Source organism: Callorhinus ursinus, unplaced genomic scaffold (assembly GCF_003265705.2).
Source record: "Callorhinus ursinus isolate GAN/ISIS: 27379988/994484 unplaced genomic scaffold, GSC_fseal_2.0 scaffold38, whole genome shotgun sequence".
Classification (NCBI taxonomy): Eukaryota; Metazoa; Chordata; class Mammalia; order Carnivora; family Otariidae; genus Callorhinus; species Callorhinus ursinus.
The window spans coordinates 2,171,913-2,199,422 of record NW_027397100.1 but is presented as its reverse complement, the minus strand read 5'-3'; the positions used below and the strand labels follow the sequence as shown (position 1 = coordinate 2,199,422).

Genomic DNA, 27,510 nt, shown 5'->3' with positions numbered 1-27,510 from the left:
CATGTCCCTTCCTAGGCCTCAGGCTCCTACCATCAATACTCTGGGGGGGCGGAGTTACTGTCCTCCCCTGAATTTCCGGCTGTGGAGGGAGCAGCAGGGAGGGCACCCGGCACTTCTGCAGGGACCACACACTGGGGGGGGGGGCGGTATAAAGGGAAAGGCCGGCACTGGCCACCACTGCCCCACCTGCCCTCACTATGAAACCTGGCAGCCTCATCCCTTTCACGGTGCTCCCTGCCCTCCAAATCCTCACATCCTGGACTGTGGAAGGTGCCAGCAAAGGTAAGTTGGAGACTTTCCAGCCATATCCAGGTGCCAGGGTCCATGATGGCTCAGCATGGTGGTAGCCTCCTCCTCTTAGTCCAGGGGCTGACCTTGAAATCACCTTTCCCGTGGTCTGGCCCATGGCCCCTAATTTCAAGCATCTCTCTGAGGACTTCAGCTAAGAGCTTCTGAGCGTCTAGAAACCCACCTTTCTCCAGATGGACCCAGTGACCCCAGTGCCTGTATTGCTTATCGTTCCCTCTCTCTGCAGCTCCTTCTCTATTTGGTCTTTTGCTCTGTCACATTATTTGGGTTTCTGTTTAATTTTCCATAATGTTCTCTTTTTCTCTTACTGTTTCTTTTTGAATGGTCACTCTGTCTCAATTTACTTGTCATTCGATCTGCAATCTTTCCTTCAGGCTCTGATGACTTGCCTCTCCTACTACCGCGGTCCCTCTCGGCCTCCCTCCCAGTCAACCGCGGGCCAGGAGCACCTGACCGTGAGCTCTGCCCAGCCGTGTGCTGGAGCTGGCTCACAACAGCCGAAGGTTACACTTTTCAAGACTTTTGTGGGGGCACCTGAGTGGCTCAGTTGGTTAAGCGACTGCCTTCGGCTCAGGTCATGATCCTGGAGTCCCGGGATCGAGTCCCGAATTGGACTCCCTGCTTGGCAGGGAGTCTGCTTCTCCCTCGGACCCTCCTCCCTCTCATGCTCTCTCTCTATCTCATTCTCTCTCTCAAATAAATAAATAAAATCTTACCAAAAAAATTAAAAAAAAAGACTTTTGCGGGCTAGTGGACCTCATGTTGGTAGCTTGGAATCAGCCATGGGAGCAGTATTTACACCATGGAAATTGGCAACTTACCGGCACACCACCATCTATACCTTCTTTCTTGTGCCACTGACTCCCTCTTGGTTGAGTGGCTGGCTGAGCCTGGCACCACCCCACACCTGCCCTCGACCTGGAACCCTCACAGTTCCCTCTCTTCCTTTGGGGTCGGCTGCCTGAGTTAGTTTTCTCTCCCCTCCGGGGAAGCTGATTCTTTGTCCGGGATTATAAAGTCATGACTCAGAATCAGCTCCCTCCTCCTCCTTTGTTCTCACCCTTAGAAAAAGCCAAGCATGGAGTCTGCCCCTTCACGCCTCGTGTGATGTGCCTTGTGTTTGAACCCCCTCAGTGCCAGAGCGACTGGCAATGTCCGAAGGAGCAGAAATGCTGTCGCGGATATTGTGGCATCAAATGCATGGATCCTGTAGACCCATCAAAGCCAGGTGAGGAAACACAGCCCGGGAAGAGTGGACCCAGGGGACTTTAGCTTGAGGGCACACATGTCGGAGAAGTGGTGGGGGCTCCCCGGAACTGGGCTTGAGGGTGGGGCAGAGCCACAGCTGACTGACTGCTATTCCCGGCGAGTGAGTCCAACAGCTGGGGAACCAGTCAGTCAGTTAGCTGTTCATTCAGCTCATGAGTCACTCCGCCTCTCAGACACTTAGAACACTGGTTGGGGCCCCCTCGGTGGAATGGGGGCTCCATCAGGACACGCACTGGCCTCGGTTGGGTGCCGAGGTAGAGAGGAAGTGATTTGCATGCATGGGTTAGAGATGGGGTAGGAGCAGGGGTGATGCTTAGGGGGGCAAGCCTCTGAGTTGTGGCCCCGTTCTCAACATTTAAGGTCAATCCTGGGAAGTGTCCAGTGGTCACTGGCCAGTGCAAGAGGCCCAACCCCATAGACATCTGCCTGAATGACAGCCACTGCCTGAACAGTCTCAAGTGCTGCAAGGGGGTGTGTGGGAATTCATGTGTCGAGCCGGTGAAAGGTAAGATCTGGCGCAGATCCACATCCTCAGTGTGGTGCTCTGCCATGAGAAAGAGGGTGCTTAGCATCTCCCTATGCACCACTCGCCCCCCCCAAGTAGATCCACCACCCCTTAATACCATTCACCCCCAATTCTCTAAGCAAGCAGTTCCCAGGGTCATCTGTGACTAATAATGCTGGGTCGTGGGAGGAAAGGCTTCTTGGAATGAGTCAGAAGAAAGGAGCCATGATACAAGAGACAAGATTTTTATCTTTTCATATCGCCTCTGCCTCTGACCCACTGTGTGACTACGAGCAACTGACTGAATCTTTCTTAGCCTCAGTGTCCCCAGCTGTAAAATGGACAAAAGTATATCCACCGGGATACTACATGTAAAAGCTCCTGTTAAACCTCAAAGTGCCATGTGCGTGGAGAGAGTGTTGCTGAGGTGATGGCCTTGATTGGCTAGGTTATCCAGAACCACAGGAAACCCCAGGGTGATGCCCAGATCGAGAGGCCGTTCCAGGATGATCTAGCCCGATGCCCGGATTTTACCAGAATGAAGATGGGAGCAGTCCAAGAACAACCTGGATTTGTTCTGGAGTCCTAGACCAAAGACCAGCGCTGTTTTGACTATTCCAGCTCCATGTTCTCTCTCTTCTTATCCGAAGGGATGTGGGGCCCACTGACAGGGGGACCCTCTGGCTGGGAGGAATGTAAGGCTCCCTGGGATTGTTCCTGTGCCGAGGCTCTGTTTTATTTTCTTTCCACAGATGTATTCTTGCCAGTTCAACAAGATTAGGACTTCCCGGTACGTGTGGTCTGAGGATTCCTTTGTTCCCCAAGCCCGAGAAAAGCAAAAGTGTCTTGACGAAGGTGTGGCTCCGCGACCAACACCTCCAGGGGGGTAAGGCTGGGCCTGTTTTATCCGTGTATGCCCACCATGTCGTGTGAGGCTTGACACACAGAGGAAATAACGGTTGGCTAGTGAATAAATAAATACACAAGGTTTTCTCTGCATTTCCATCTTCCTTGACGGAAAGAAGGTGCTCACCTCCTTGCTCTCTTACACTGCACAGTGATGTCCCTACCCCCTGCCCTGGGTGCTGGGCCTTTTGGGGTATCCCTGTGGATCATCCCCAGAACTCTGGAGGATTCCCCAGATGTTCCTTCCTTCCCACCTCTCCCCCTTCTCTTCAAATCCTATTCCTTCCTTATACAATTCCCTTCCCTGTGCCTCCACATCCCCTTTTCCTGGAATGTGCCAGCCCTCACTACAGGAATGCCACGTATCAATACTTTATCCGCACTCCTGAGTCCACTAAACAGCAAGCAACTTTTTCGAGTTTGGTGGGGAAGTGCGGGGCTCAAATTTCCATGTCTGTTGATTCTGTGTGGCGGAGCGGAGATGGTTTGGAAGAGGGGAGGGAGAAACCAATCTTTTGGGAAGTGGGTAAGGGGAAAAGGTGGCAGTCTTCCACCCTGGCTCAAGCTCACTCTTGACCAGCTTATTTAAACTCAAATATCTGGACCACAAGATTAATTTTTCCCTGAAAGTCTAAGGTTTATATGGAGGAATCTGATCTTATTACATGGGGTCTATTCATTCTGACCTTATTGTGCTAAGAGAGCGTCTGGCCCTCCCCCATTCTGGATACATTTTGAAATTGCCCTACACTGACTGACAGCTCTGTACTCAAGTCACTTCTTTCCTGTCCCTTGGTTTTTCCCATTCTTAAGAAGAGGATGGAGAAAATCTCCTCTCATCCTGACCCTTTTCAAAGAGATCTCCCTTCGTGGAAGTTAGCTTGAGGGGGTATCTCTTTCTTCCAGCCAGTAAACCTTGACCCATTCTTTCGAGGTACAGGCAGCAGGGACATTGAGAAATCACCTGGCCAGGCTTCAGGAACAGTGGTTGTCCCCAGGTCGGTTGTTGACTCAGGGTTGACATTGGGCATGACCTCTCATTTGTGTAATGAAGGGATGGTTCAGCCAACTTCCAATGTCCCACTTTGTTCTGCTGTTTTACAAACTAATGATTCATAGATTACTTTGGAAGGAAAGCCCTGGAAAGATAGGCTACCTCATTTTGTTCTAGGAACTCCCTGAATTCCATGAACTCTCTCAATCTCTTGGCCTCACCTCAGCCTCATCTTCTCTGGTGGCTCTGGCCAGCTTCCAGAGCACCTGCTTGCCTGCTGATTGTGACTCAGGAGTGTCCCAGTAGCCACAACTAGAAAGTCAGAGACTGTCTGTCTAGTAACACCTTCTTAGGGTACAGATGGGGAAACTGAGGCCCAAGGAGACAATGTGCCCAAGATCATACAGCAAGTCAGTGGTGAGACTCAAAGCCCTGCATTCTTTTTCTTTATTTTTGAGTTTATGTTTTCCAGATGATATAGTGGTTGCTGTGGTGTGTTGTCCAGATCCTCCCACAGGAATGGGGCACCCAGACCTGCAGGCACTAAGAGGACTGACTGCTGACACGCACAGCTGAGTCCCTCCTGGGAATTTCCCTGGCCGAAGTGAGCTGCTACATCTGAGGGTACACCCCATTCCCGGGGCAACCTGGGGAACCTGTGCTGACTGGTGGATGTTGGGGTACAGAGGTCGAGCTCCCTAGTTTGGTTAGGGACACCTCTGAAGGACCCCTGCAGCTCCCGAGCTCCCGGTGGGATCGGCTAAGCCTTTGTGGTAACCGCATCCCACGTCCACTTGTCCTTCTACGCAGTCTGCTTCTTGTACCTCTCTGTTGCTCTCCGAATACTCCCCAGGAAACCTCCTGCACATAAATTGCTGCCCCTGACCCATTTCCCAGAGCAGCTGACCTAAGGAAGATAATAAAAAAAGACACATCCGATTAAGACGTTTACCCAAAATATACGAAGAACTGTTTAAAAATGAACCACCAAAAAACAACTCAATTAAAAAATAGGCCAAAGACCTGAACAGACACCTCACCAAAGAACATATATAGACGGCAAATAAGCACAAGAAAAGATGCTCCGCATCCTATGTCGTCAGGGAAATGCAAATAAAAACAATGAGATACTGTAGACACCTGTTAGAGAGGCTGAAATCTGGGACACTGGCAACAGCAAATGCTGGGGAGGATGTGGAGTCACAGGAACTCTCATACGTTGCTGATGGGAATAAAAATGGTACAGCTGCTTTGGAAGACAATTTGGCAATTTCTTACAAAACCAAATATACTTTGACCATATGACTAAGCAGTCATGTCCCTTGGTATTTACCCAAAAGAGCAGAAAACTTATGTCCGCACAGAAGAACTGCACAAGGATGTTTATAGCAGCGGTGTTCATAACTGCCCAAATTTGCAAGCAGCCGAGATGCCCTTCAGTAGGTGAATAAATAAATAAATTGTGGCACATCCAGACAATGAGGTATTTTGCAGAAGAAATGAACTATCAAGCCATGGAAAGACAGGGAAGAAACTTCAATGCCTCATACCAAGTGAAAGAAGCGGATCTGAAAAGGCTACATCTTGTATGATTCTAACTGTGTGACATTCCAGAAAAGGCAAGACTATGGAGACAGTAAAAAGATTCGAGGTTGCCAGGGACTGGGGAGGGGCAAATAAATAAGTGGAGGATTTTTATGTATAATACCATAATGATCGATATATGTCATTATACATTTGTCCAAACCCATGGAACGTACAAACACCAAGAGCGAGCCCTACTGTAAACTCTGGACTCCGGGTGATTGTGATGTGATTGTGATGTGACAAGCCCAGGTCCGTGGATTGTAACAAATGTACCACTCCGGTGGGGAATGGTGATAGTGAGGGAAGCTGTGCATGTTGCGGGGGGGAGAAGGTATACAGGAAATCTCTCTACCTGTCTCTTAATTTTGCTGGGAATCTGAAACACCTCTAAAGAAAAATAAAAACAAAAAAAACCTGCCTTTAAAAAAAAAGATTCAGGGAATCAAATACAATTTCTGAACTCTTCCAATATTTTTTAATTCATTGGTAAGAGTTTCATTTTTTTTTAAAGTAATCATCCAAACAATTGGAGAAGAAAAGTAGAAAGACACGGAGAAGAGCCAAGCATCACACGTGATCTGTGTGCAGCCCAGAACTTTCTCTCCTTTCGGGGCTCAGCCTCCCCCTCCCACAAGGTGATGCACGGGCATGTCTCGGCATTGTATTTCCCTGCGTCTGGGCTCCTCAGTCTGGAACCGCCCCTGCTGGATGGTCTAGGAGGTCTTTGGCATCCCAAGTTTCCCCAAAAGATCCAGAGCAAGCACTGACATAATGTGATTAGTCCTTTTGAGCCCTCCACCTGCTGTAATTTGCAGATGACCTTTATTTTCCAAGCACCCCGATGACAGACAGACTTAAGACAACCGCCCCCACCGAAGCATAAACAATTCGCAGATAATGCACAGTCTAAATCTACACAGAGAAAGAGAAACATTTTCCTAAAAATTTTCCCATAACTTGCAAAGCCATGCTCTCCACGAAGGAGTTAGTATTCACGTTATTTCACAAAGCATTTCCTTGAATGCAATTACACCTGATACACAATTTCAAATATTCCTTTAATTTTGTTAGAAGAGGGAGGGGCGGAGGGAAGAGAGAGAGAATCTCAAGCAGGCTCCACACCCAGCACGTGAGTCTGATGAGGGGCTCCATCTCATGACCTTAAGATCATGACCTGAGCCGAAATCAAGAATCAGATGCTTAACGGATTGAGCCACCCAAGTGCCCCTGATATACAGCTTCAGATCTTCTTTTTTGGTTTACATTATAACACAATCTCCCAGTGTTATTCAAACTTTATAAATATCTTGATCTTCATGACAGCAGAGGCCATGTCGATCTGCTCTATGAACCCTTTGCGCAGCACACACTTGGATGGACAGGAAAAGCATGGTTTAGCTGAACTCAGCTAATGGCCACATGTGCTGTTGCTCATTTCAAGTCTATGTCATCATTTCTATAACTCCACAGGACAAACCCGTTGTTCCCAGTTCTTGGTTTCTATTGTAGATTACACGCATACATAAATCTTTGCACGTGAATCATTTTTTTTCTTTATTTCAGACTTTTCTGCTAGGACCGATGTCTAAAAGTGCAATGTACTGGGTCAAAGAGTTTGAATATTTTTAAGGCTGTCAACGCATATCATTCCCTCTCTGCTCCCTGCAGAGCCTTTATGAAAATCAAATGAGGCAGAGGATATAAATGATCGTCTTAGGAACTTACGGGGGTGCCTGGCAGAGACTCAGCCCTCAGGAAATGCTGTCCACCTTTGAACAAGAGACACATCACACTTACATACAGAGACACACAAGTGTGCCTATAAACATCCAGAGCTGTAATACAGATGCACCCATCCTCTTGGTAAAAACCTTCTCGCCCACATGAAGTATGTGTTCTCCTGGGCCTCTACAAACGCATGATGGGCTTGTCAAATACTAACGTGCACAAGAACCATAAAATGCAGATTTGGAGGCAGTGGGTCTTGGATGGGGCCCAAGCTGCCGTATGTCTTAAGCTCTCAGGTATGCCGATGCTGCTGGCCTGGGGACCGCCCCTTGGGTGGCAAGCAGGTATGCCACAGAGACACAACAGGCACCTAGAAACACACATGTAGACATAAGTAAAAACCCCCATATGGGCACAAATTTACAATTTCTCAGAAATACACTAGGAAACAGGAGTCAGACTTCCGAGGGCAGGGATCCACGCTTGACGGAAACCATCTGTTAGCACCTACCAAGAACCCAAGAAAAGCTATGCTCTGTGAGTTCGTTAGGACTGCATCGAAACCCCTGCCGGTGCTTCCCTGCTAATAGAGCCGGGAACAGATAAGGCAAGGGCCAGTGTCCGGTAGTGCCAGGGTGGGTGGGGCAGGGAAGGACACACAGTCAGGACATTCCCTCCCTGAAGTTAGTGCTGCTCCCGCGAATGGGACTTGGATTCCTCCCGAAATGTCGGATCTGACCTCCTGGAACCTGGCAGCCTTCCCTTCCTCCGTACCATGCCTTAAACGGCAGCAAGCTCCTCGGCTGGCCCGGGTCAGTGAGGCTGGAGGGGTCAGAAGGGGCACTTGGCGCTGGGGCGCTGGTTCTGTCCCGCTCTTGACGCCCTGCGACCTTGCGGGCGGGGCCTTGCCCTCTTCCGAGCTCTGGTCTGTCCATCCCTGCGCCAGGATGAGACCCATCAGCATCCCTTCTCCATTTCTTACTTCCTTTCTGCCACCCCCCAACTCACTCTGCACCTTTGTGTTTTGTTCAGTTGATATTCCAGGGATCATGTAATCCAGTTTCCGCAGTGTATTCATAGGGAAACTGAGGCCCTTAAAGGAGAAAGCACTGGCCCGTGTTTTTGGAATCTGCGTGGCTCCTCTCAGTTGACCTTGTAGCCCCAGCCGGTGAATTCCCCTAAGGGGAGTTGGTCTAACAAAGAAGCCAGCTCCAGATCCCTCTCCTTTTTATGACACTGATTTAACGTCTCACGTGACAGAATACCTTCAGGCACTTGAGAAAAGTCTGCGTTCTCTTTGAGGGGGTGCGTATGCCTACTTCTGAGACTTTTCCTTATTTTTCTGGTCAGTTTTTTCACTTTCTGAGTAACCTCTTATTTCCAATACTTCCAGTGTACAGACTTGATATATAATTTGCCAATATACTCATAACACTTAGGTATATTTTAATTAACCTGTTGTACAATACAGTACAGGGAGAAAATGCCTAAAACATAAAACATGCAAATGTAATCAGTTGTTATAAAGCAAACCCCATGTAAACACCACTCAGGTCAAGATGAAAAAAAATGTTTCTAGTGACTTAGAAGCCCCTATGTGCCTGTTCCCAGGTGTAACCCCCTTCCTCAGGCAAAGGGAACCAGTAAGCTGATTTCTTGGGTAATCACTTCCTTGCTTTTAGTTATACATTGAACTTTATATAAATATTTTCAAGTCATTTGTATGCTTTCACTCGCCATTATGCTTTTAAGTTCATCCAAGTTGTTGAGTGTAGCTGTGTATTGTCCATTTACATTTATATCTAATAGTATGAACATACCACACTTTCTCCATCATTCTCGTGTGTGCCGATGGACAACTGGGTTGTTTCCAGATTTGGCCTATTTTGAATGCTGCTGCTACGAACATTTCTGCACCTGTCTCTTGTACACATGCGAATGCATTTATATTGGGGTTTGTTGCATCAGAAACGATATGTTTTCTCAAATTTATGAGATCACAACCAACCGCTTTCCAAAGACTTGCCCCCAGCTCACTCTCTTACCAGCAGTGGATGAGGGTTCCAGTTGTTTCTCATCCTTATAAAAAAACAACTCAGGCTTGCCAAACAATTCAGTGTTGCCCAATTTGGTGGATACATAGTAGTGTCTCATTTTTGGTCCTAATGTGCATTTCCCTGAGTAGTAATGAGGCTGCATGCTTCTGGGATGTTTATTGGACACATGCATTTCATTTTTGTATGTGAGGAGGCTATTTGTTTATTTGGTAGATCTTTCTACTAGACCAATTATTCCTTTTTTTTTTCTTTTGTCAGAGAGAGAGCATGCAAGTGAGCACAAGCAGAGGGAGGGGCAGTGGGAGAAGCAGGCCTCCTGCTGAGCAGGGAGCCTGATGTGGGACTCCATCCCAGGACCCTGGGATCACAACCCGAGCCGAAGGCAGACGCTCAACCAGCTGAGCCACCCAGGCGTCCCTAAACCGATTATTCTTGACATTTATTTATAGGAATTCTTTCTATATATTCTGCTTGCAAATATCTTCCCCCACCTGTGATTTGCCTTTTCGTTTTCTTAACGGTATCTATTGTTCAACAGAAAATTTAAATTTATTGTAGTTAAACTTACCAATCTTCTTTATAATTCGTATTTTTGTGTGTTCTTTAAATAAACTTTCTCTAAAGGGGAACCCTCCTACACTGTTGGTGGGAATGCAAACTAGTGCAGCCACTCTGGAAAACAGTATGGAGGTTCCTCAAAAAGTTAAAAATAGAACTACCCTACCCCCCAGCGATTGCTCTACTAGGTATTTATCCAAAGGATACAAAAATACAGATTTGAAGGGGCACATGCACCCTGATGTTTATGGCAGCATTATCAAGAGTAGCCAAATTATGGAGAGAGCCCAAATGTCCTTCAGCTGATGAATGGATAAAGAAAGTGTGGTGTATATATACAATGGAATATTACTCAGCCATCAAAAAGAATGAAATCTTTCCATTTGCAACAATGTGGATGGAACAGAGTGTATTATGCTAAGCAAAATAAGTCAGAGAAAGGCAAATACCATACAATTTCACTCATATGTGGAATTTAAGAAACAAAACAGAGGAACATAGGGGAGAGAGGAAAAAGAGAGAGAGGGAAACAAACCATAAGAGACTCTCAACGATAGAGAACAAACAGGGTTGATGTAGGGAGGTGAGTGGGGGATGGGCTGGATGGGCAATGGGTATCGAGGAGGAGGGCACTTGCTCTAATGAGCACTGGGAGTGATGAATCCCTAAATTCTACACCTGAAACCAATTTTACCATATATGTTAACTACCTAGAATTTAAATAAAAAAATAAATCTTTCTCTAGACTGATGTCATGAAAATATTATCCTCTATTACATTCTAAAATTTTTATGGTTTTGCTTTTTTATATTAAGTCTACAACCAGTTGGAATTGATTTTGCATGTGATGAGATCACATGATGATCAGGATTCTCTTCTTTTTCTCTTTTAAAAATACAGATATGGGGCGCCTGGGTGGCTTAAGCATCTGACTCTTGATCTCAGCTCAGGTCTTGATCTCAGGGTCGTGAGTTCAAGCCCTGAGTTGGGCTCCACACTGGCTGTGGAGCCTACTTTAAAAAAATAAAAATTGAAGAATTAAAGTGCAGACATGGATATTTGTCCCAGGGGCATTTATTGAAAAGACTCTCTTTTCCCTAACTGGTTTGCAGGACAACCTGTGACATAAATCAACTTCCTGCATATATGTAGGGAGCTGTTTGGGGGCTCAAGGGAGAGACTGTTTTTGTTGCTTTCCAATTGAATGACTCCCAGTTGCGAATCCATCCTTCACTGCTGGCTTGAAATACGGGAACGTCTCTCCCTTGCCGACTGGTACATGGTTAATCAGTGGCGGGAAGGCATCGGAGGCGGAAGGGGCTTCTCTCCTGCTCCAGATGTGCTTTCCTTTTTCTTGCTCCCTCACAGCTGCCCTAGTGTGTGTACTGCTACCAGACAGAGAACCGATTCCGAACTCTGTTTGGCTGCCTGACACTCAAAAATCAATACTCGAGAGACGAGTGATGGTGAGAAAGGAAAGGTTGCTGGCAACCTGGGAAGATGGAGGACTAACATCTCAAAGACTATCTTCCCCGCCCAGGGGAAGCCGGAGGGTTGTAAAGGGGAAGGTGTGGAAAGGGGAGGAAAAGCAGGTGCCCTGGCGGTTAGTCGTACGTCGACGTGACCCCGAACAGACTTGCTGGCATTGGAGGCAGCTGCTTTCAAATGTGGTCCAGCCTTATCTTCTGGGAAAGTCTGGTCCTTCACTCCTCAAGGCCAGTGGTCTGTGACTCTCAAGGAGAGTCAGTTCTGCTACAGACCAAGGGACTTAGGTGAAGCAGCAGGTGCATAAGCTTGAAGCAAGTTCACTCTTCAGACCGGTTGGAGTGCTCTGGTGGAGCTCACCCAGCAGGTGCATTCAGTGGAACTCTACACAGGCAGCTCCTAGAAGACCTCCTAGAATAACCAGCCAACTTCCTAAGCACCAGTCCTGCAGGTGCCCGAGCTTGCTTCCTGGTGACCTGCTGGTTACCGCTTCCTAGTTTAACAGCACCACCAGCAGGCAGCTTCTCAGAGCCTTTCTCCAGCACCCAGCAATCCTCTGCCCAGAGGCCGTGCACCAGCTCTGGTCTGGGACAACCCAGCTAACCTGTCTGCCAACCAACGGGCTGCCACCACACCCTCTCCAGCGAGTCTGAATCCTAACCTTGGAGAGGATTCACTCTCCTGAAAGTTTGTTCCTTCCTTGACTACTCTTCCTTAGCTCTAGGGTTTTCTTTAGCCTGCTCTTTTATTCCCTTTCAGTTAATTCCCTGAAACATTGATAATAGTCATATTCAGTGTGTCCTGTTCACATCACTGTGTTCTTTCTGTCTTCTCACTGGATGCTAATATACCATTGCTCTGAGTCTAACCTTGGCCAGTATGACAATATTTTACTCTAACTTTATAAAAATCTTAATAGCTTGTAGAGTAAGTATTTATGCCTTATTCTTACATTCTTCAAGGATATGTCTTTGTTATTCTTGTCCCTTGGCTTTTCCAAATGATTTTTAAAAATAGCTTCTGCAAGATACATGCACATATAAGCAAACAAGACAACAACCTGTTGGGATTTTGATTGGGATTGCATTGACTCTATAAACGAATGTGGGGAGAAAGTACATCTTTACAGTATTAGGGTTTCCAATCTATGAATATGGTATAGCTCTCATTTTACTCAGATCTTCTTTAATTTCTCTCAATAAAGTTTCACCATTTTCTACATAGAGATCATGCACATCTTTTCTTAGTTTTATTCTCTATTCGTTTGATTTTTTTTTTCTGCTACTGTAAGAAGTTTCATCTTCAATTTTTTCTTGCTGGAATATAGACATAAAATGAATTTTTTTCGGTACTTGATTTTTTAAAATATTGATTTTGTATTTAGGGAACTTAATAAACTTCCTGGTTAATTTTAATAATTTATCTGTAGGTATTTTTGTTTTTTTCATTATCCTTTTGGATAGTGACAGTTTTATTTCTTTTTCCTTTCCAATTCTTATAACTTTAATTTTGTTTACTTGTCTTAATGCACTGGCTGAACATCTGATACAGTGTTGGAAGAAATGGTGATAACAGGCGTCTTTGTTGTGTTTTTGCTTTCCAAAAGAAAAAAAAGTCTTCAACATTTTGCCTTTAAGTATGATTGCTGTCGGGTTTTTTAACAGATACCCTTTATCAGCTTGTTTCCATCTGTTCCTGGTTTGCTAAGAGGTTTTTTTTGTTTTTGTTTTTGTTTTCTTTTAGATTGATTTATTTACTTTTAAGAGAATGCAAGGGAGAGAGCATGAGTGGGGGAAGAGGCAGAAGGAAAGAGAATCTTCAAGTCGACTCCCTGCTGAGCTCTGAGGCGGATTTGGGACTGGATCCTACCACCCATGAGGTCACGACCTGAGCAGAAACCAAGAGTGGGACGTTTAACCGACTGAGCCACCCAGGCACCCCTGGTTTGCTAAGTTTTGAGTTGAATGGCCACTGAATTTTTATTAAGTGCATTTTCTGCAACTATTCAGATGATCACATGATTTCCTCCTCTATTATGTTAAAGTGAAAAGTTATAGTGATTGCTTTTCTAATGCAAAAACCACCTTCTATCTCTTGGATAAACACAGCTTGATCATTATCCCTTTTGTAGATTGTTTCATTCTGTTTGCTTATATTTTAAGATTTTTTTTTCCATGTTCATGAGTAAAAGTGGGCCTGTACTTTCCTGTTCATAGTGTTCTTGCTGCACATTGGTACTAAGGTCACACTAGCCTCATTAAATGAGTTGGGAAGTGCAACTTTTCCTTTGAATCTCCTGGAAGTTTTTTTAAGAATTAACATTATTTCTTCCTTCGATACTTGGTAAAACTTGCCAGCAAAGCTGAGTTAGAATTTTTCACAAATTTAATGTCTTTAATATCTATAGTAATAGTCATGTTTCTATTTTGTGTTATGTTCGTTCGCATAAGTTGCATTTTTCTAGTGAGAAAGTAAAATTAACTCAGAAGTAAAAATCTGCCCAGCCATTCAACAGGCTGGAGGAAGGACAAGAGCTAAATCTCACTGCAAAGTTAACAAAGGCTATTTCTCCCTATGACATGCTGTAGCTGTCAAGTACCATGAAGGACCCACTCTTCGAACAAAAGTCATTTTCTCTCTCTCTCTTTTTTAAAGATTTTATTTATTTATTTGACAGAGAGAGACACAGCGAGAGAGGGAACACAAGCAGGGGGAGCGGGAGAGGGAGAAGCAGACTCCCTGCTGAGCAGGGAGCCCAATGAGGGGCTCCATCCCAGGACCGTGGGATCATGACCTGAGCCGAAAGCAGACGCTTAATAACTGAGCTACCCAGGTGCCCCCCAAAGTCATTTTGTCACCTGGAAAACATGTTTTCTAAAATCACAGACTGCCAGAAACTATACCTGAAATTTTATCTTAAGAATAAAACATCCCTTTCTTACCTGAGACATTTAAGTTACTTTGACATTAGAGAGGCAGCCTTGATTTCCAATCTGGGTATAGCGCTTCAGATAAGGGATTTCTTGTTTCCTTAAACTACAAAATTAGGATAAATGTGAAATGTGTTAAGAAATCCCTTACTCGCTTGAATTTCGCCCAATCCCTACCTTTCCCTCAAATCTTATGATAGCTCCATCTTCTCCTTTGTTGAGATGCCGTGTTGTCCCTCGGTGCGTGGCCCCCTCATCGCAATGAACCTGCCTTTTTGAGAGTACTAGTTTGCTCTTTCTCCTCTCGGGCAGATCGTGTGAAGTACTAGGAATTTTTCCATTTTGACGAGGGACCAACCGGCTGGCTGAAGACAAAGCACAAGCGGACGCCCTACAACCTTCCTGCAACCCCCACTCCTGGGTGGGACATGTGTGACATTCTTCCAGGGATGTCCCAGCTATCTTTTTTTTTTTTTTTGCCAAGCAGGGAGCCCGATGCGGGACTCGATCCAGGGACTCCCGGATCTTGACCTGAGCCGAAGGCAGCCGCCCAACCAACTGAGCCACCCAGGCGCCCCTGTCCCAGCGATCTTAATGTTAATACCTTGCTAGAGGGGAAAACAACCTTAACTTGACAATGGCAAGACCTCCGGTGTCTGGTAGGTCCTCTTTAGCATATGAAAGTTCTTTTGAAACCTCCCTTTTCCTTCTGGCCCCAACTCCCGAGTATGCAATCAGCTACTCCTCAAGCTCTCAGGGCAGACTCCCGCGGGTCCTGCCCCTGTGCTTTAATAAACAACCATTTTGCACCAAAGATGCCTCAAGAATTCTTTCTTGGTCATGGGCTCCGGACCTCACCCCACTGAACCTCACCTGTATTCCAAAACCCCATCAATGCCCACTTTTTTATTCTGATCATGATTATTTTACCTTTTCTATTATTTATTCGATCAGGGTTGCCAGAGGTTAATTTATTATGAAAACCTTTTTAAAGAAACAACTTCTGGGGCACCTGGGTGGCTCAGTCAGTTAAGTGTCCGACTTGGGCTCAGGTCATGATCTCAGGGTCCTGGGACCGAGCCCTGCTCCAAACCCCATGGTGAGGCCCTTGAGGGGGGCGGCTGCCTCTCCCTCTGCCCCGCCCCGTGCCCCCTGCTCATGCTCTCTCTCTTTCTCTCTCAAAGAAATAAAATCTTAAAAAAAAAAAAAAAGAACCAACTTCTGGCCCAGATGATCTCTCAATGGATCTTCCTTGTTTTTTATTTCATGGTTTTCTGCTCTTTATCATTTTTTACCTTATGTTTTATGGTTTCTTTTGTTGTTATTTTTGGAAATGCTTGAGATGGCTCCTTTGCTATCCGATTTTTACCTTTTCTTCTTTACTAATATTTGCATGTAAAATGATACATTTGGTAGGGTGTAGCTTTCTAATGTTTGCTGACAAGTCCCTCTCCCGAGGTCAGACTCATGTGGCATTTAGCTGCCACCAGTCTGAGGGGATGGTAAGAGGATGGAAGATTCATGTGTCTTGCTGACCATTTGCTGTGGATTTTTGTTTGTTTGTTTTACTTCTGCTTTTAAGCGTCTGATAACACCTGCTTGGGGCCTACACCATGTAGCCTCTGGGTGTTTGCCTCCCTTACTACTCCACAGATCCACCGTGGAACTCCCACCACCATCCCAGTGTAGGACTATCCCAGATGGGAGACTTTCCCCATGGAGGCATAGCGTGGTCAGCAGGGGAGAACTTCATTTTCTTCTGGCTACAGATGCCCTGAAAGAGCTGGTTATCTGGCTGAACAGAAACATCGATGATCAGGTAGCCACTTTATCTGACAGCTGCTAAAGTCTCTGAGTACGGGTGACTTGGAATTCAGAAAATTCACCATGAAAGCGGAATTTGGAGTTGGAAGGAACATAATTAGAAAATTGGTGACAAAGAAATCTGGAGAAGAGATATATGGATACACCTCTCTGAATGGGCAAAAAAACTGTGGAGATATTTGTGTCCTATGGGACTGCTCACCAAAGGGTGAGCTCAGCAGGAAGATTATAATAATCAAGTGAATAGCATGATCTGCTTTGTGGATCCTAATCAGCCTCTTTGCTCAGTTACCCCTGGCATTGCCCTGTGGGCTCGTGAGCAAAGTGGCCACAGGGCAGGGATGGAGGTTAAGCATGGGCTCAGTAGCATGGACTCCATTCACCAAGGCTGACCTGGCTGTGGCCACTGCTGAGTGCCCAGTCAGCCGGCAGCAGAGACCAACACTGATATCCCTGATACAGAGCCATTCCCGGGCGTGATCAGTCCACTACCTGGTGGCAAGTTGATGACATTGGACCACTTTCATCATGGGAGGAGCAGCATTTTATTCTTACTGGAATAGACACTTATTCTGGATATGGATTTGACTTGCCTGCGTGTGATGCTTCTGCCCAAACTACCACCCACATACTAACAGTGCCTTCTCCACCATCAAGGTATTCCTTGCTTCTGATCAAGGAAGCAATAGCAAAGAAGTGTTGCAATGGACACGGGCTCATGGAATTCACTGGTCTTACCATGTTCCCCACCCTGAAGCTGTTGGCTTCATAGAACAGTGGAATTTTGGAAGACTCCATCATAGTGCCAGCTAGGTGGCAGCACTTTGCTGGGTTCTCCAGAAGGCTGTATAAGGCTCTCAGTCAGTTTCTAATATATATTGCTGCTTCTCCCATAGCCAGGACTCAGAGGTTCAGGAATCAAGAGGTGGAAATGGGGGTGGTTCTACTCACGATCACCCCTAGTCACCCATTAGCAAAATTTTTGCTTCCTGTTCCCATGATTCTGTGTGCTGTTGGCCTAGAGGTGTTAGTTCCAGAGGGAGAAACATTTCCACTAGGAGACACAACAATGATTCCATTGGACTGGAAGTTAAGACTGCCACCTGGCCACTTTGGGCTCCTCGTTCAACAAAGAAGAGAGTTATGGTGTTGGCCAGGGTGACTGATCTTGACTTCCAAGGGGAAACTGGAGAACTCTATCACAAGGGAAGTGAGGAAGAATATGTCTGGAATACAGGAGCTCCCTTAGGGCGCCTCCTAATATTGTCATGTTGTGTAACTAAGGTCATCAGAAAAATACAACAACCCAATCCAAGCAAGGCTATGAATGGCCCAGACCCTTCAGGAATGAAGGTTTGGGTCACCCTATCAGGTGACGGAGAACTACAACCAGCTGAGGTGCTTGCTGAAGGCAAAGGAATATGGAATGGATAGCGGAAGAGGATAGAAAGAAACAACCGACTACAACCACGTGACCAGTTACAGAAATGAGGACTGTAATTGCTATGACATTTCCTCCTTACGTTGCTCTGAATACATTTGTGTGTGTGTTCTTTCTTCTGTCTCTCTTATTGCCTTATCAGGCACCAGAAGCTGTGTAGACTTTATTTTTTATTTTTTATTTATATATTTTTTTAAAGATTTTATTTATTTATTTGACAGAGAGAGACAGCGAGAGCAGGAACACAAGCAGGGGGAGTGGGAGAGGGAGAAGCAGGCTTCCCGCTGAGCAGGGAGCCCGATGCGGGACTCGATCCCAGGACCCTGGGATCATGACCTGAGCCGAAGGCAGACGCTCAACAACTGAGCCACCCAGGCACCCCCTGTGTAGACTTTATATCATAGTATTTGTTAATTTCACATTATAGTATTTAAATTACTAAATATCAAGGAGGAGATCAAACATTACTCAAGGACTTTACCTCCTCTTTTGGGAAGAGTTAGTATGTTTTTAGTTGTTCGAAGAATAACTATCATGTTTGGCAGAATTATGACCTTGTTATTGCCTTTCTTTGGAGGCTAGGTATGGTTTAAGGAGATGCATACCGGTGCCAAGTTAACATGGGCTGGGCCTGTGGTGGATAATTTGTGTGTCAACTGGACAGGCCACAAAATGCCCGGAGTAAACATTTATATCTGGGTGTGAGGATGTTTCCAGATGAAATTAGCACTTGAATCTGTGGACTCAGTCAAATAGAATCCCCGCCCCAGGGTAGGTAGTCCTCATCCAATGCCCTGGGGGCTTAAATAGAACAAAAGGGAAGGAAGAAGGAATCCACACCTTTCTTCTGGCTTCATTGTTTGAGTTGGAACATCTCACCTCATTTTCTCCTGCCCTTGGATTGGAATTTACACCATCAGCTCCCCTGGTTCTTAAGCCTTCAGACGGGGACTGTATTGCACTACAGACTTTTCTGAGTCTCCAATTTACAGACAGCAGATTATGGGACTTCGCCTCCATAACTACGCAAGCCAATTCCTCATCATAAAGGAATGAATGAGAGAAAGAAAGAAGAAAGAAAGAAGAAGAAAAAGGAAAGAAAGAAAGAAGAAAAGAAAGGAAGGAAAGGAAAGAAAGGAAGAAAGAAAGGAAGAAAGGAAGGAAGAAAGGAAGGAAGGAAGGAAGGAAGGAAGGAAGGAAGGAAGGAAGGAAAGAAGGAAGGAAGGAAGGAAGGAAGGAAGGAAGGAAGGAAGGAAGAAAGAAAGAAAGAAAGAAAGAAAGAAAGAAAGAAAGAAAGAAAGAAAGAAAGAAAAAGAAAGAAAGAAAAGAAAAGAAAGAAAAGAAAAAAGTTCAGGAGAACCTTATGTTAACAATTACTATTAAACTCAGTAAAAGTTGTTAGTGTGAACTTTAAAAAAAAAAGCCAATTGCTTTCATTATTGGTTTGAGTTTTGTCCTAAACAATTATAAAACATTCCTCCTTACTGGGGCACCTGGGTGGCTCAGTTGGTTTAGCGTCTGACTTCGGCTCAGGTCATGATCTGAGGGTCCTGGGATCAAGCCCCACCCTTGTCAGGCTTCCTGCTGGTGGGAGAGTCGGCTTCTCCCTCTCCCTCTGCCCCTCCCTGGAGCTCATGCTTTTTCTCTCTCTCAAATAAATAAATAAATAAATAAAATCTTAAAAAAAAAAAAAACTCCTCCTTGTTGTATAACAAATTTCCACAAATGTACAGATTCCCTTTCAGACATTCTGTGATGTTCCATTAGACTATTTGTTTATTCTTGTACCAACATCATATTCCATTAATTATTATAATAATTAATATAATCAACAACACTTTGATACTTGGTCTGGATAACTCCTATTGTACTTTTTAAAAAAATGTTCTTGGTTTTTTTGCAACATTTCTACTAATATATTAACTAGAGGATCACTTTGTCAAGTTGTTTTAAAAAAATCATGTTGGGGTTTTTACTACAGTTTCATGGAATTTATAAATGATTTTTTTTAATGAGCTATAATCTTTACCTTACTCTTTCCAAACATAAACATTATTTCTCTGTTTATTCAGTTCTTATTTTAGACCTTCAACAAGTTTCTTCTTTAATCCACAAAGGTCTGGCATAATTTTTAGGTTCCTTCCTGGGTGTATTGTAGGGTTTGTTTCTTTGATTAATTCTCTCTACCTTCTATTATTTCTGATTCATTATGAATAATGTGTAGAAATGTTGTAAAATTATGTATACCCAGCAACTCTGATGAAAGTTACCTCATCAACTTTATTGAATGTGTTCAGTTGTTATGTAGGAAATGATACTATCTGCAAATAATGACAATTTGGTATCTTGCTTTCCACTCTTACATACCTCTATTCCCTAATCTCATCTTCCTGTCTCATATATCCTTGAAAAATAGCAGTGATCCTTATTCTGTTTCTGACTTTAGTGATGATATCTCTGAAAATTCAACTTAATAGGTTTTGCTACAGTTTCAGGTAGATTTTCTGATTTTTTAAAAAATAAATTTCTATCCTTTCATTTCTATTCTTAATTTTAATAAAGAATTAGTGTTGGGGGCACCTGGGTGGCTCAGTTGGTTAAGCATCTGCTTTCAGCTCAGGTCATGATCCCAGGGTCCTGGGATCCAGCCCCACATGGGGGGGGGTCCCTGCTCAGCAGGGAGCCTGCTTCTCCCTCTCCCTTTGCCCCTCCCCTGCTCATTTTCTCTCTCTCTCAATCTCTCTCTTTCTTTCAAATAAATAAATAAAATCTTAAAAAAAAAACATGTTGAACTTCTATGAAAGCTTTTTAAAGCTTCATGAATTCAAATTTTAACATTTCATTTAGGATGTTCCCACCTTTGTTCAGAGACAATGACTGCCTTTCAATGATCTTTTCTTGTACTGTCCATATTTGGTTGCAGTAGCAGATTTTTGCTGACCTCGTTGTAATAGGTGTCTATTGCTGCATAACAAATTGCCCCCAAACTTAGCACCTTAAAATCATAAATACCATCTCCCAGTTCGAGGATCAGGAAGCCAGGAGTAGCTTCACAGGATGGTTCTGGGTCACCGTCTGTCACAAAGTTAAAGTCAAGCTGTGTGCTGGGACTGCAGTCCTTTCAAGACTAGACTGGGGCTGAAACTCTGCCTCCAATTTCCCGCTCGTGTTTGTTGGTGGGGCACAGTTCCTCACAGGCTGTTGGCGTGACCCATTGTCTCTCCACCCCATGGCCCACTCCACAGATGGCTGAGCGTCCTCCCGACACGGCAGCTGAGTTCTGCCAGAGCAGGTGATCTGAGAGAGGGCACGTGCTCCCCAGATGGAAAGTGCCATCCTTTACTCATCTTGTCTCATCAGGACATAGTTACCTCTCACTCTGGAATAGTTTATTGGTCACACAGTCTCACCGCACAAAACCGTTGGAGGGACCACACAAGGGCGGGAATCCCAAGAGGTGAGGATCACAGGGAGGCAGCTCAGAGGGCGGCTACCCCACTCACAAAATAAATAAAATGGCGCTCCCTCTTTTCCCCCTTCCCTCAAACAGTTAATTTAATACATCCTGTTGCTGCTCCTGGAACATTGGTTGAATGTAGTACGTGGCGTGTTTTTTTTAGATCAGTGAGATTTTCGAGGAAAGGATTGAATTACAGTTGTGTTTTGTCCTTTTTCTGTGTCACTCTCAAGTTCTCTGCTTTCTTTGGAATCTGAAGAACACAGAGAAATGGGGAGCCCAGTTCCCTGCTTGCTCTGAGCTCTGGGAGTCTAGCTCTTGTTCCTCTTTTTGCTCCATGGACTCAAGAACAACATCATCCTCATGTGGTGACTGGCCAGCAGCAGGTCATAACGCGACCCACCCTGACAATCCCTCTCACTGTGGGGAGAGGCAGTCTCGTGCATGCATCCCCCACTCAGCCGCATAAGAACGGCCTTGGACCTGGAATATTCACTTACCAAGAGATAAAGAGCTCACAGGCCTGTGCCAGGTTTGTGGCTGTGTGAGGGAGTACCTTCCCCCGTTTCAAGCTTCCCTGTATGCCCCTCTGTTCTGTGTAGGTGTGTGTGCCATATGGCGTCTGACCAACCCCACTGCAGTATCTGTCCTCCATGAGGAGGGAATGGGGCCTCCTACCGGGGCTTGAGAGGGTTGTGTGGGGGTAAATGGCGTTGCATCAGCTCCTGGGAGAGATTTGCAGGCCATGGGAAATGGAGGCCCAAGGTGGAAGCTGATCTTGCTGTTCCTTTTCTATGTAAGTAAAGCATTGTTTTACCCAGTGTTCACCACACTGTGCTTTCCTTAGAGACTCAGATACCAAGATGCCATGGGCAGACATGTTTGGAGTCCTCTTTCAGGACCGATAATCAGTGCATGTGGTTCTGCTCAACATTTATTTTAAGATAGAACAAATAGTGTCTTGGGAGAGAAGAAATGTAAGAAGCTCAAAATCACCACAGAAGGCAAGTATCCACCATTTTTCAAGCCTGCTGTGGCCTAGCAACTTGCTATTCATTTCATACACGTTGTATACCCCAATGCTCCAAACATGGTGCCACTTTGCAGGTCAAGAAATTAAGATGTATGAGATAAAGTCATTTGTCCAAAATTGCAGAGCTGGTATGTTCAGACTCATGATGTAGATTCATCATGGCCCTGAATCCTCTTCCTTCCACTCTGTATCTATAGGAGGGAGGCCTCATAGCCACATACTGCCTCATCACCTCCCACCTAATTCACAGCAGCAGCAAACCACGGAAGCAAATGGACAGAAAGAAATTTGCTCATTTATTTATTCACCAATCAACAGGCATTTCCTGAAAGGCTACTGTGTGTCAAGCTTTTCCTCAATGGAGATATTGGTGGTAGAACCAAGTCTTGACCACAGAGTGCCACCCCATTGCTCCAAGTCCGGGAGCAGAAAGCAGAATTCCCAGACCACAGAGAAGGAATCAGGAGCCTCTTCCAAATGGCAGGAATCAGGCTGTGAGAGAAAATCAGATCAGGGCTTCAATACAGGAACCAGCCAAATTATCTCCCCATTCTTACCCCAAGAAACCCCCAAGACAGAGAAAATAGCAAGGTGGTAGCATTGTTGAAAAAGTCTTGGCATCAGGAGACTGAATTCAAGTCTCAATTTTACTGTAGAACTCTAAAGTCAGAGCATTGAGCTAGATTATCCTCAAAATCCATTGATCCTTTGGGCTTTGACCCTAGATAACATGCTGGAGATGATCTTAATAAGAAATACTTAGCGCACACAGTGTTTTACAAAGCACTTCCAATTTCATTATGCCCATTTTAAAGATAAGGAAACTGAGACTCAGAGAGCCATATGCCCCGGGTCCTCACCCAGAGGGGTTGGAAGAGAATCAAAGCCATGAGTGATCCTACAGAAATCCTGGCCCTGGGGCCTGGGGAGCCGTGCCCTTGAAGGACAAGGGGGCTTGGCAGAAGCTGTTTTGGGGGAGGGATCAGGAGTCCCCCTGCTCATATGCCATGGCTGCCAGGGGCTTGCGACAGAGAGGACTGGTGGGAGGGAGATGGGTGGGCCCAGGCCCCTCCTTACCTTATACAGGGGCCACGCAGACTTTCCCGCACATGCCCCTACAGCACTTGAAGTCACTCACACACTGGCTGTCGGTCTCACAGTGGTTGGGGGGGTTGAGCATCAGACACTGGCCAGTGACCACGGGACACCTGCCAGGCTTCACTTCAACTGGTGAAAGTAGAGTCACAGGTCAGAGGCTTTGTGCCTTCTGCACCACCCTTGCTTCCTGGACCCAGCCCCAGCCCAGCCCTCGCAGGGAGAATCATCTCTTCTCCATCCCCATGACCACCTCTTCCTTCCCAGGGCCTCTGTATCCCCTCAGCGCAGGATCTGGGTCTCCTCTCATATCTCCCTGTCCACGCAGGTGACCAGTTGTCCAGTACTGACTGGCTGGCTGGCTGCCATTTGCCTGCTTTTACCTGAATGGCCAGGTGACCACTGCCCAAAAAACCTGACCTCCTGACAGACTGGCTGAGTAAACTCTGTCTGGAGCAGTGTGACCCTGGCCAGCTGACAAATTTGACTCAACAATTCCTGGAACAGAGGAGACCTGGCAGGGCCAGCACCCAGGGCTGTCCCCCTAGGTGCTGCATTCTCAGGCTCACTCCCTCCCCATCAGCCCTTCCACCTCCTCACTTGGGTTGAAGATATTAACAGGATCCAGGCATCTGAAGCCGCAAATATCAGGGCAACAGATCTGCCTCTCTGGACACTGCCAGTCACTCTGGCACTCAGATGGCTCATAGCCAACAAGGCACCGAGAAGATCGTATAGAAGGGCAGGCTCCAGGTTTCAACGCTGTTGAAGAGAATGTCAAGAGTTAAGGAAGGAGCTGGGTGCTAAGTAACCATCCTGACTCCTGGACAAAGCACCACTCTCCAGCAGAGACCCTCACCCAGATGACTGTCCACAAAGTGCAGAAGGAAAGGCTTATCTGACCTCCACCAGGAGTGACAGGCTTGAGTAAGCCACACACATGGGCAGATCCTGGAAAAGGGCTTAGGGCTCCCAGCTAAGGTTTCCTACCCCAGGGAAAACAAGGCTCCACAAAGGCAGAGAGGCAGTCTGCGGGAAAGGGAGATGGAGAGAGACAAACAAAGGTAAATAGAGCCAACAGGACAGGTTGAGAGCTAGAGCCAGAGGCAGAGACACAGAGACTGAAGGATAGAAACAGAGAGATGGGGAACAGGAGAGCGCCAGCGACAGATGACTGCAGATTCACAGATAGGGTGGAGAGAGAGAGAGTTAAAACCAGAGGGAGTGGGGCCTGAGCTGACTAGATTCTGGTAAAAGAGCACATCCCAATGCTCAGAAGCCCACACACAGACCTTGAAGCCCAGATGGACATGAACCCACCCTGAGGGAGGTCTCTTGAAACTAAGCTGAGAGATCAGAGCCTCTAGAAGGAGACACCCTCACTCCACCAGGAGCCCCCACCTCCGCCCTGCAGCCAAGATTGTGCCGGGGTGGCTTCAACTGACCATTTCCAACACCTTCTGCAGTCCAAGGTGCCAGGGTTCCCAGGACAAGAAGCACCAGAGGGAAGAGGCTGCTGGACTGCATGATGAGAGGAGGTGTAGCTCTGAAGGGCAATGCCGAATCTCATTATTTATACTTTTGCTAGTGGGTGTGGCCCCAACAGAATTTCCTTGGCCCCTCCCAGCTGTGATTGCACACACAGGAAGGTAGGTGAGACCAGCAATGCTGATACCAGGGAGATAGCAGCTCTTTCCTGTCTCAGGCAAGACTGTGAGGCCTACAGTAACTGCCAGGGAAGAAATGGAAGAGGCTGGCCTGGAAGATGTCACAGGCTGGTAAGGAGGCCATCTCAGTAAATGGCTAGTATCCAAAAATCTATAAAGAACTTATCAGGGGTGCCTGGGTGGCTCAGTCATTAAGCATCTGTCTTAGGCTCAGGTCATGGTCCCAGGGTCCTGGGATGGAGCCCCGCATCTGGCTCCCTGCTCAGCGGGAGGCCTGCTTCTCCCTCCCCCACTCCCCCACTTGTGTTCCTGCTCTCACTATCTCTCTCTCTCTCTGTCAAATAAATAAATAAATAAATAAGAACTTTTCAAACTCAGCACCCAAAAAACAAAAAAATCCAGTCAAGAAATGGGCAGAAGACATGAACAGACATTTCTCCAAAGAAGACATATAAATGGCCTACAAACACATGAAAAAGTGCTCGACACCACTAGGCATCAGGGAAATACAAATCAAAACCACAGTGAGATACCACCTCACACCAACTGGCTAAAATTAACAAGTCAGGAAACAACAGATGTTGGTGAGGATGCGGAGAAAGGGGAACACTTTTATACTGTTGTGGGGGGAGTGCAAGCTGGTGCAGGCACTGTGGAGGACAGTATGGAGGTTCCTCAAAAAATTAAAAATAGAATTACCCTATGACCCAGCGATTGTACTACTAGGTATTTTATTCAAAGGATATATAGTGATTCGAAGGGGCACATGCACCCCAATGTTTATAGCAGCAATGTCCACAATAGCCAAACTATGGAAAGAGCCCAGATGTCCATCAACAGATGAATGCATAAAGAAGATGTGGTATGTGTACCACATCTTTATCTATTTCTATATGTATATTTATATATATATATAATGGAATATATATAATATACATATATATATATAATGGAATATTACTCAGCCATCAAAGAGAATGAAATTTTGCCTTTTGCAACCATGGCTGGAACTAGAGGGTATTATGCTAAGTGAAATAAGTCAGTCAAAGACAAATATCAGATGATCTCACTCATATGTGGAGTTTAAGAAACAAAACAGATGAACATAGGGGAAGGGAAGGAAAAATAAAATAAGATGAAAACAGAAAGGGAGACAAACCAGAAGAGACTCCTAACTCTAGGAAATAAACTGAGGTTTGCTGGAGGAGAGGTGGGTGGGTAGATGGGGTAACTGGGTGACGGGCATTAAGGAGGGCACTTGATGTAATGAGCACTGGGTGTTGTATGCAACTGATGAACCACTAAATTCTACCTCTGGAACTAATAATACAGCATATGTTAATTGAATTGAATTTAAATTTCTAAAAAAAGAAGGCCATCTCCTGTATCCGTGTGAACAGTGAATGTCATGGAGGCCCCAAGCCCATTACCCTGGTGGGAGGCAAGAAGGGGCCAGCTGCAAAGAAGCTACGTAGATGTGGAGCTAAAACCACAGACGTGAACTCTCAGCTAAGACCTTGTGCAAGGCCCCCCTAATTCTCACATTCCTGGACTCTCGGGAATTGTGAAACTCTCTACTGATTGCTCAATGCAATTTCCTTCTCAAAAGTTCAGATAACATATCAGTCAACTAACAGATATTTATTTCCCTGAAATATTGACACCATTCTATCTCCAGTGCCTAGTCCATACCTGATACATGAAAAGTGCTCACTAAACAATTGTCAAATAGAGGCGCCTGGCCGGCTCAGTCAGTGGAGCATGCAATTCCTGATCTTGGGGTTGTGTGTTCAAGCCCCACAATGGGTGTAGAGGTTACTTTAAAAAAATTAAAAATTAAATTAAATTTTAAAAACAGTTATCAAATAAAAAGGTGCAGAAGAAGAACTCTGCCCACAACAAATTTCTTTGGAGCTCAGTTTTCCCAACTGTAGAATGGGAGGATACTAACAAATCAGCCCCTCTCAGAGAGTTGTGAGATTGAGGGTCTGGAAGAGCTGGACAAAGAACAAATGGATTCTATCCCTTACAACTGAAGAACATTGAAATGAATCTGAGACAAAGTTGCAAAGGGCTCCCAGGCCACCAGAATCAACATGTAGCTATTAGTGCATAATTGGAGATGCCAGAGGGATGCTTCCTACCCCAAAATCCCCTGCAGAGCTCCCGAGATAAGAATATATATATATGGCTGCCATATACTAAACTTACTCCGTGTGTTACCCCGTCTGCGGAGATTGCTTCTAATTATCAAGAAAGTGATCATCGTGTCTAAAATTCAACCCAAACTTGTCTAACTGCTCAGCCCAAGCCCTTATATCGTGCGACTTCTAGATGCTTGGGATTTCCCCATTCATTCCTCAACATGAAGGTTTGTGGAAATTCAAATAGACTCGAAAGATTCGGGCATTATCATGCAACAACGGCTCCACTGGGAACTAATTTGTAAAGTATTCTCCAACAGTCAACTGTCAGCAGATCCGTCTGTGCAGAAGTCCGTCAACGGTTTACATTCTGGTGGGAAAAGAAAAGGAAGAAAATTAGTGCACACTGGGTAACTAGTAAGTGCCAGGTGTCCGCTCCTAGCTCGAGCTCAGTAGGGCAAGTAAGAGAAAGATGGAGCGTCTGACTTCCACCCATGGGTAATAGCACCATCAGCTCAGAC

General features: G+C 45.6%; 2 protein-coding genes across 4 annotated transcripts in view; one reads left to right on the top strand and one right to left on the bottom strand.

The window, feature by feature from the left end:
• The window catches only part of LOC112827069 (antileukoproteinase-like), a 381,146-nt gene extending 356,426 nt beyond the window's left edge, over nucleotides 1-24,720 (bottom strand). Inside the window, exons 1-4 of one of the 2 annotated variants that reach the window (XM_025875393.2) lie at nucleotides 24,624-24,720; nucleotides 23,779-23,940; nucleotides 23,161-23,310; nucleotides 22,359-22,575 (exon numbers count right to left, since the gene is read on the bottom strand). In XM_025875393.2, coding sequence (XP_025731178.1) covers nucleotides 23,162-23,310; nucleotides 23,779-23,940; nucleotides 24,624-24,705 — 393 coding nt within the window. In that variant the 5' untranslated portion in view covers nucleotides 24,706-24,720 and the 3' untranslated portion in view covers nucleotides 22,359-22,575; nucleotide 23,161. Of the gene's footprint in view, nucleotides 1-22,358; nucleotides 22,576-23,160; nucleotides 23,311-23,778; nucleotides 23,941-24,623 lie in introns of those variants that run through there. The other variant, XM_073880369.1, reaches the window with a different exon arrangement.
• Nucleotides 93-6,001, top strand: LOC141370544 (antileukoproteinase-like). 2 transcript variants are annotated; one of them, XM_073880273.1, is made up of 5 exons: nucleotides 93-282; nucleotides 1,376-1,537; nucleotides 1,913-2,083; nucleotides 2,532-2,969; nucleotides 4,456-6,001. In XM_073880273.1, the coding sequence occupies exons 1-4, from the start codon at nucleotides 198-200 to the stop codon at nucleotides 2,561-2,563; spliced, it is 450 nt and encodes a 149-aa protein (XP_073736374.1). In that variant the 5' UTR covers nucleotides 93-197; the 3' UTR covers nucleotides 2,564-2,969; nucleotides 4,456-6,001. The 2 variants fall into 2 exon arrangements, 1 of the variants encoding a protein (XP_073736374.1); XR_012374658.1 differs by lacking the exons at nucleotides 93-282; nucleotides 1,376-1,537 and having other exon boundaries at nucleotides 1,945-2,083; nucleotides 2,836-2,969.
• Nucleotides 24,721-27,510: the final 2,790 nt, after the last annotated feature.

What these genes read in the sequence shown, in the direction of transcription:
- LOC141370544 (XM_073880273.1), top strand. Translation starts at nt 198, where the DNA reads ATGAAACCTGGCAGCCTCATCCCTTTCACGGTGCTCCCTGCCCTCCAA. An exon ending in TGTGGAAGGTGCCAGCAAAG is followed by an intron (nt 283 to 1,375) that starts GTAAGTTGGAGA and finishes TCTCACCCTTAG; the next exon opens with AAAAAGCCAAGCATGGAGTC. An exon ending in TGTAGACCCATCAAAGCCAG is followed by an intron (nt 1,538 to 1,912) that starts GTGAGGAAACAC and finishes CAAGCCTCTGAG; the next exon opens with TTGTGGCCCCGTTCTCAACA.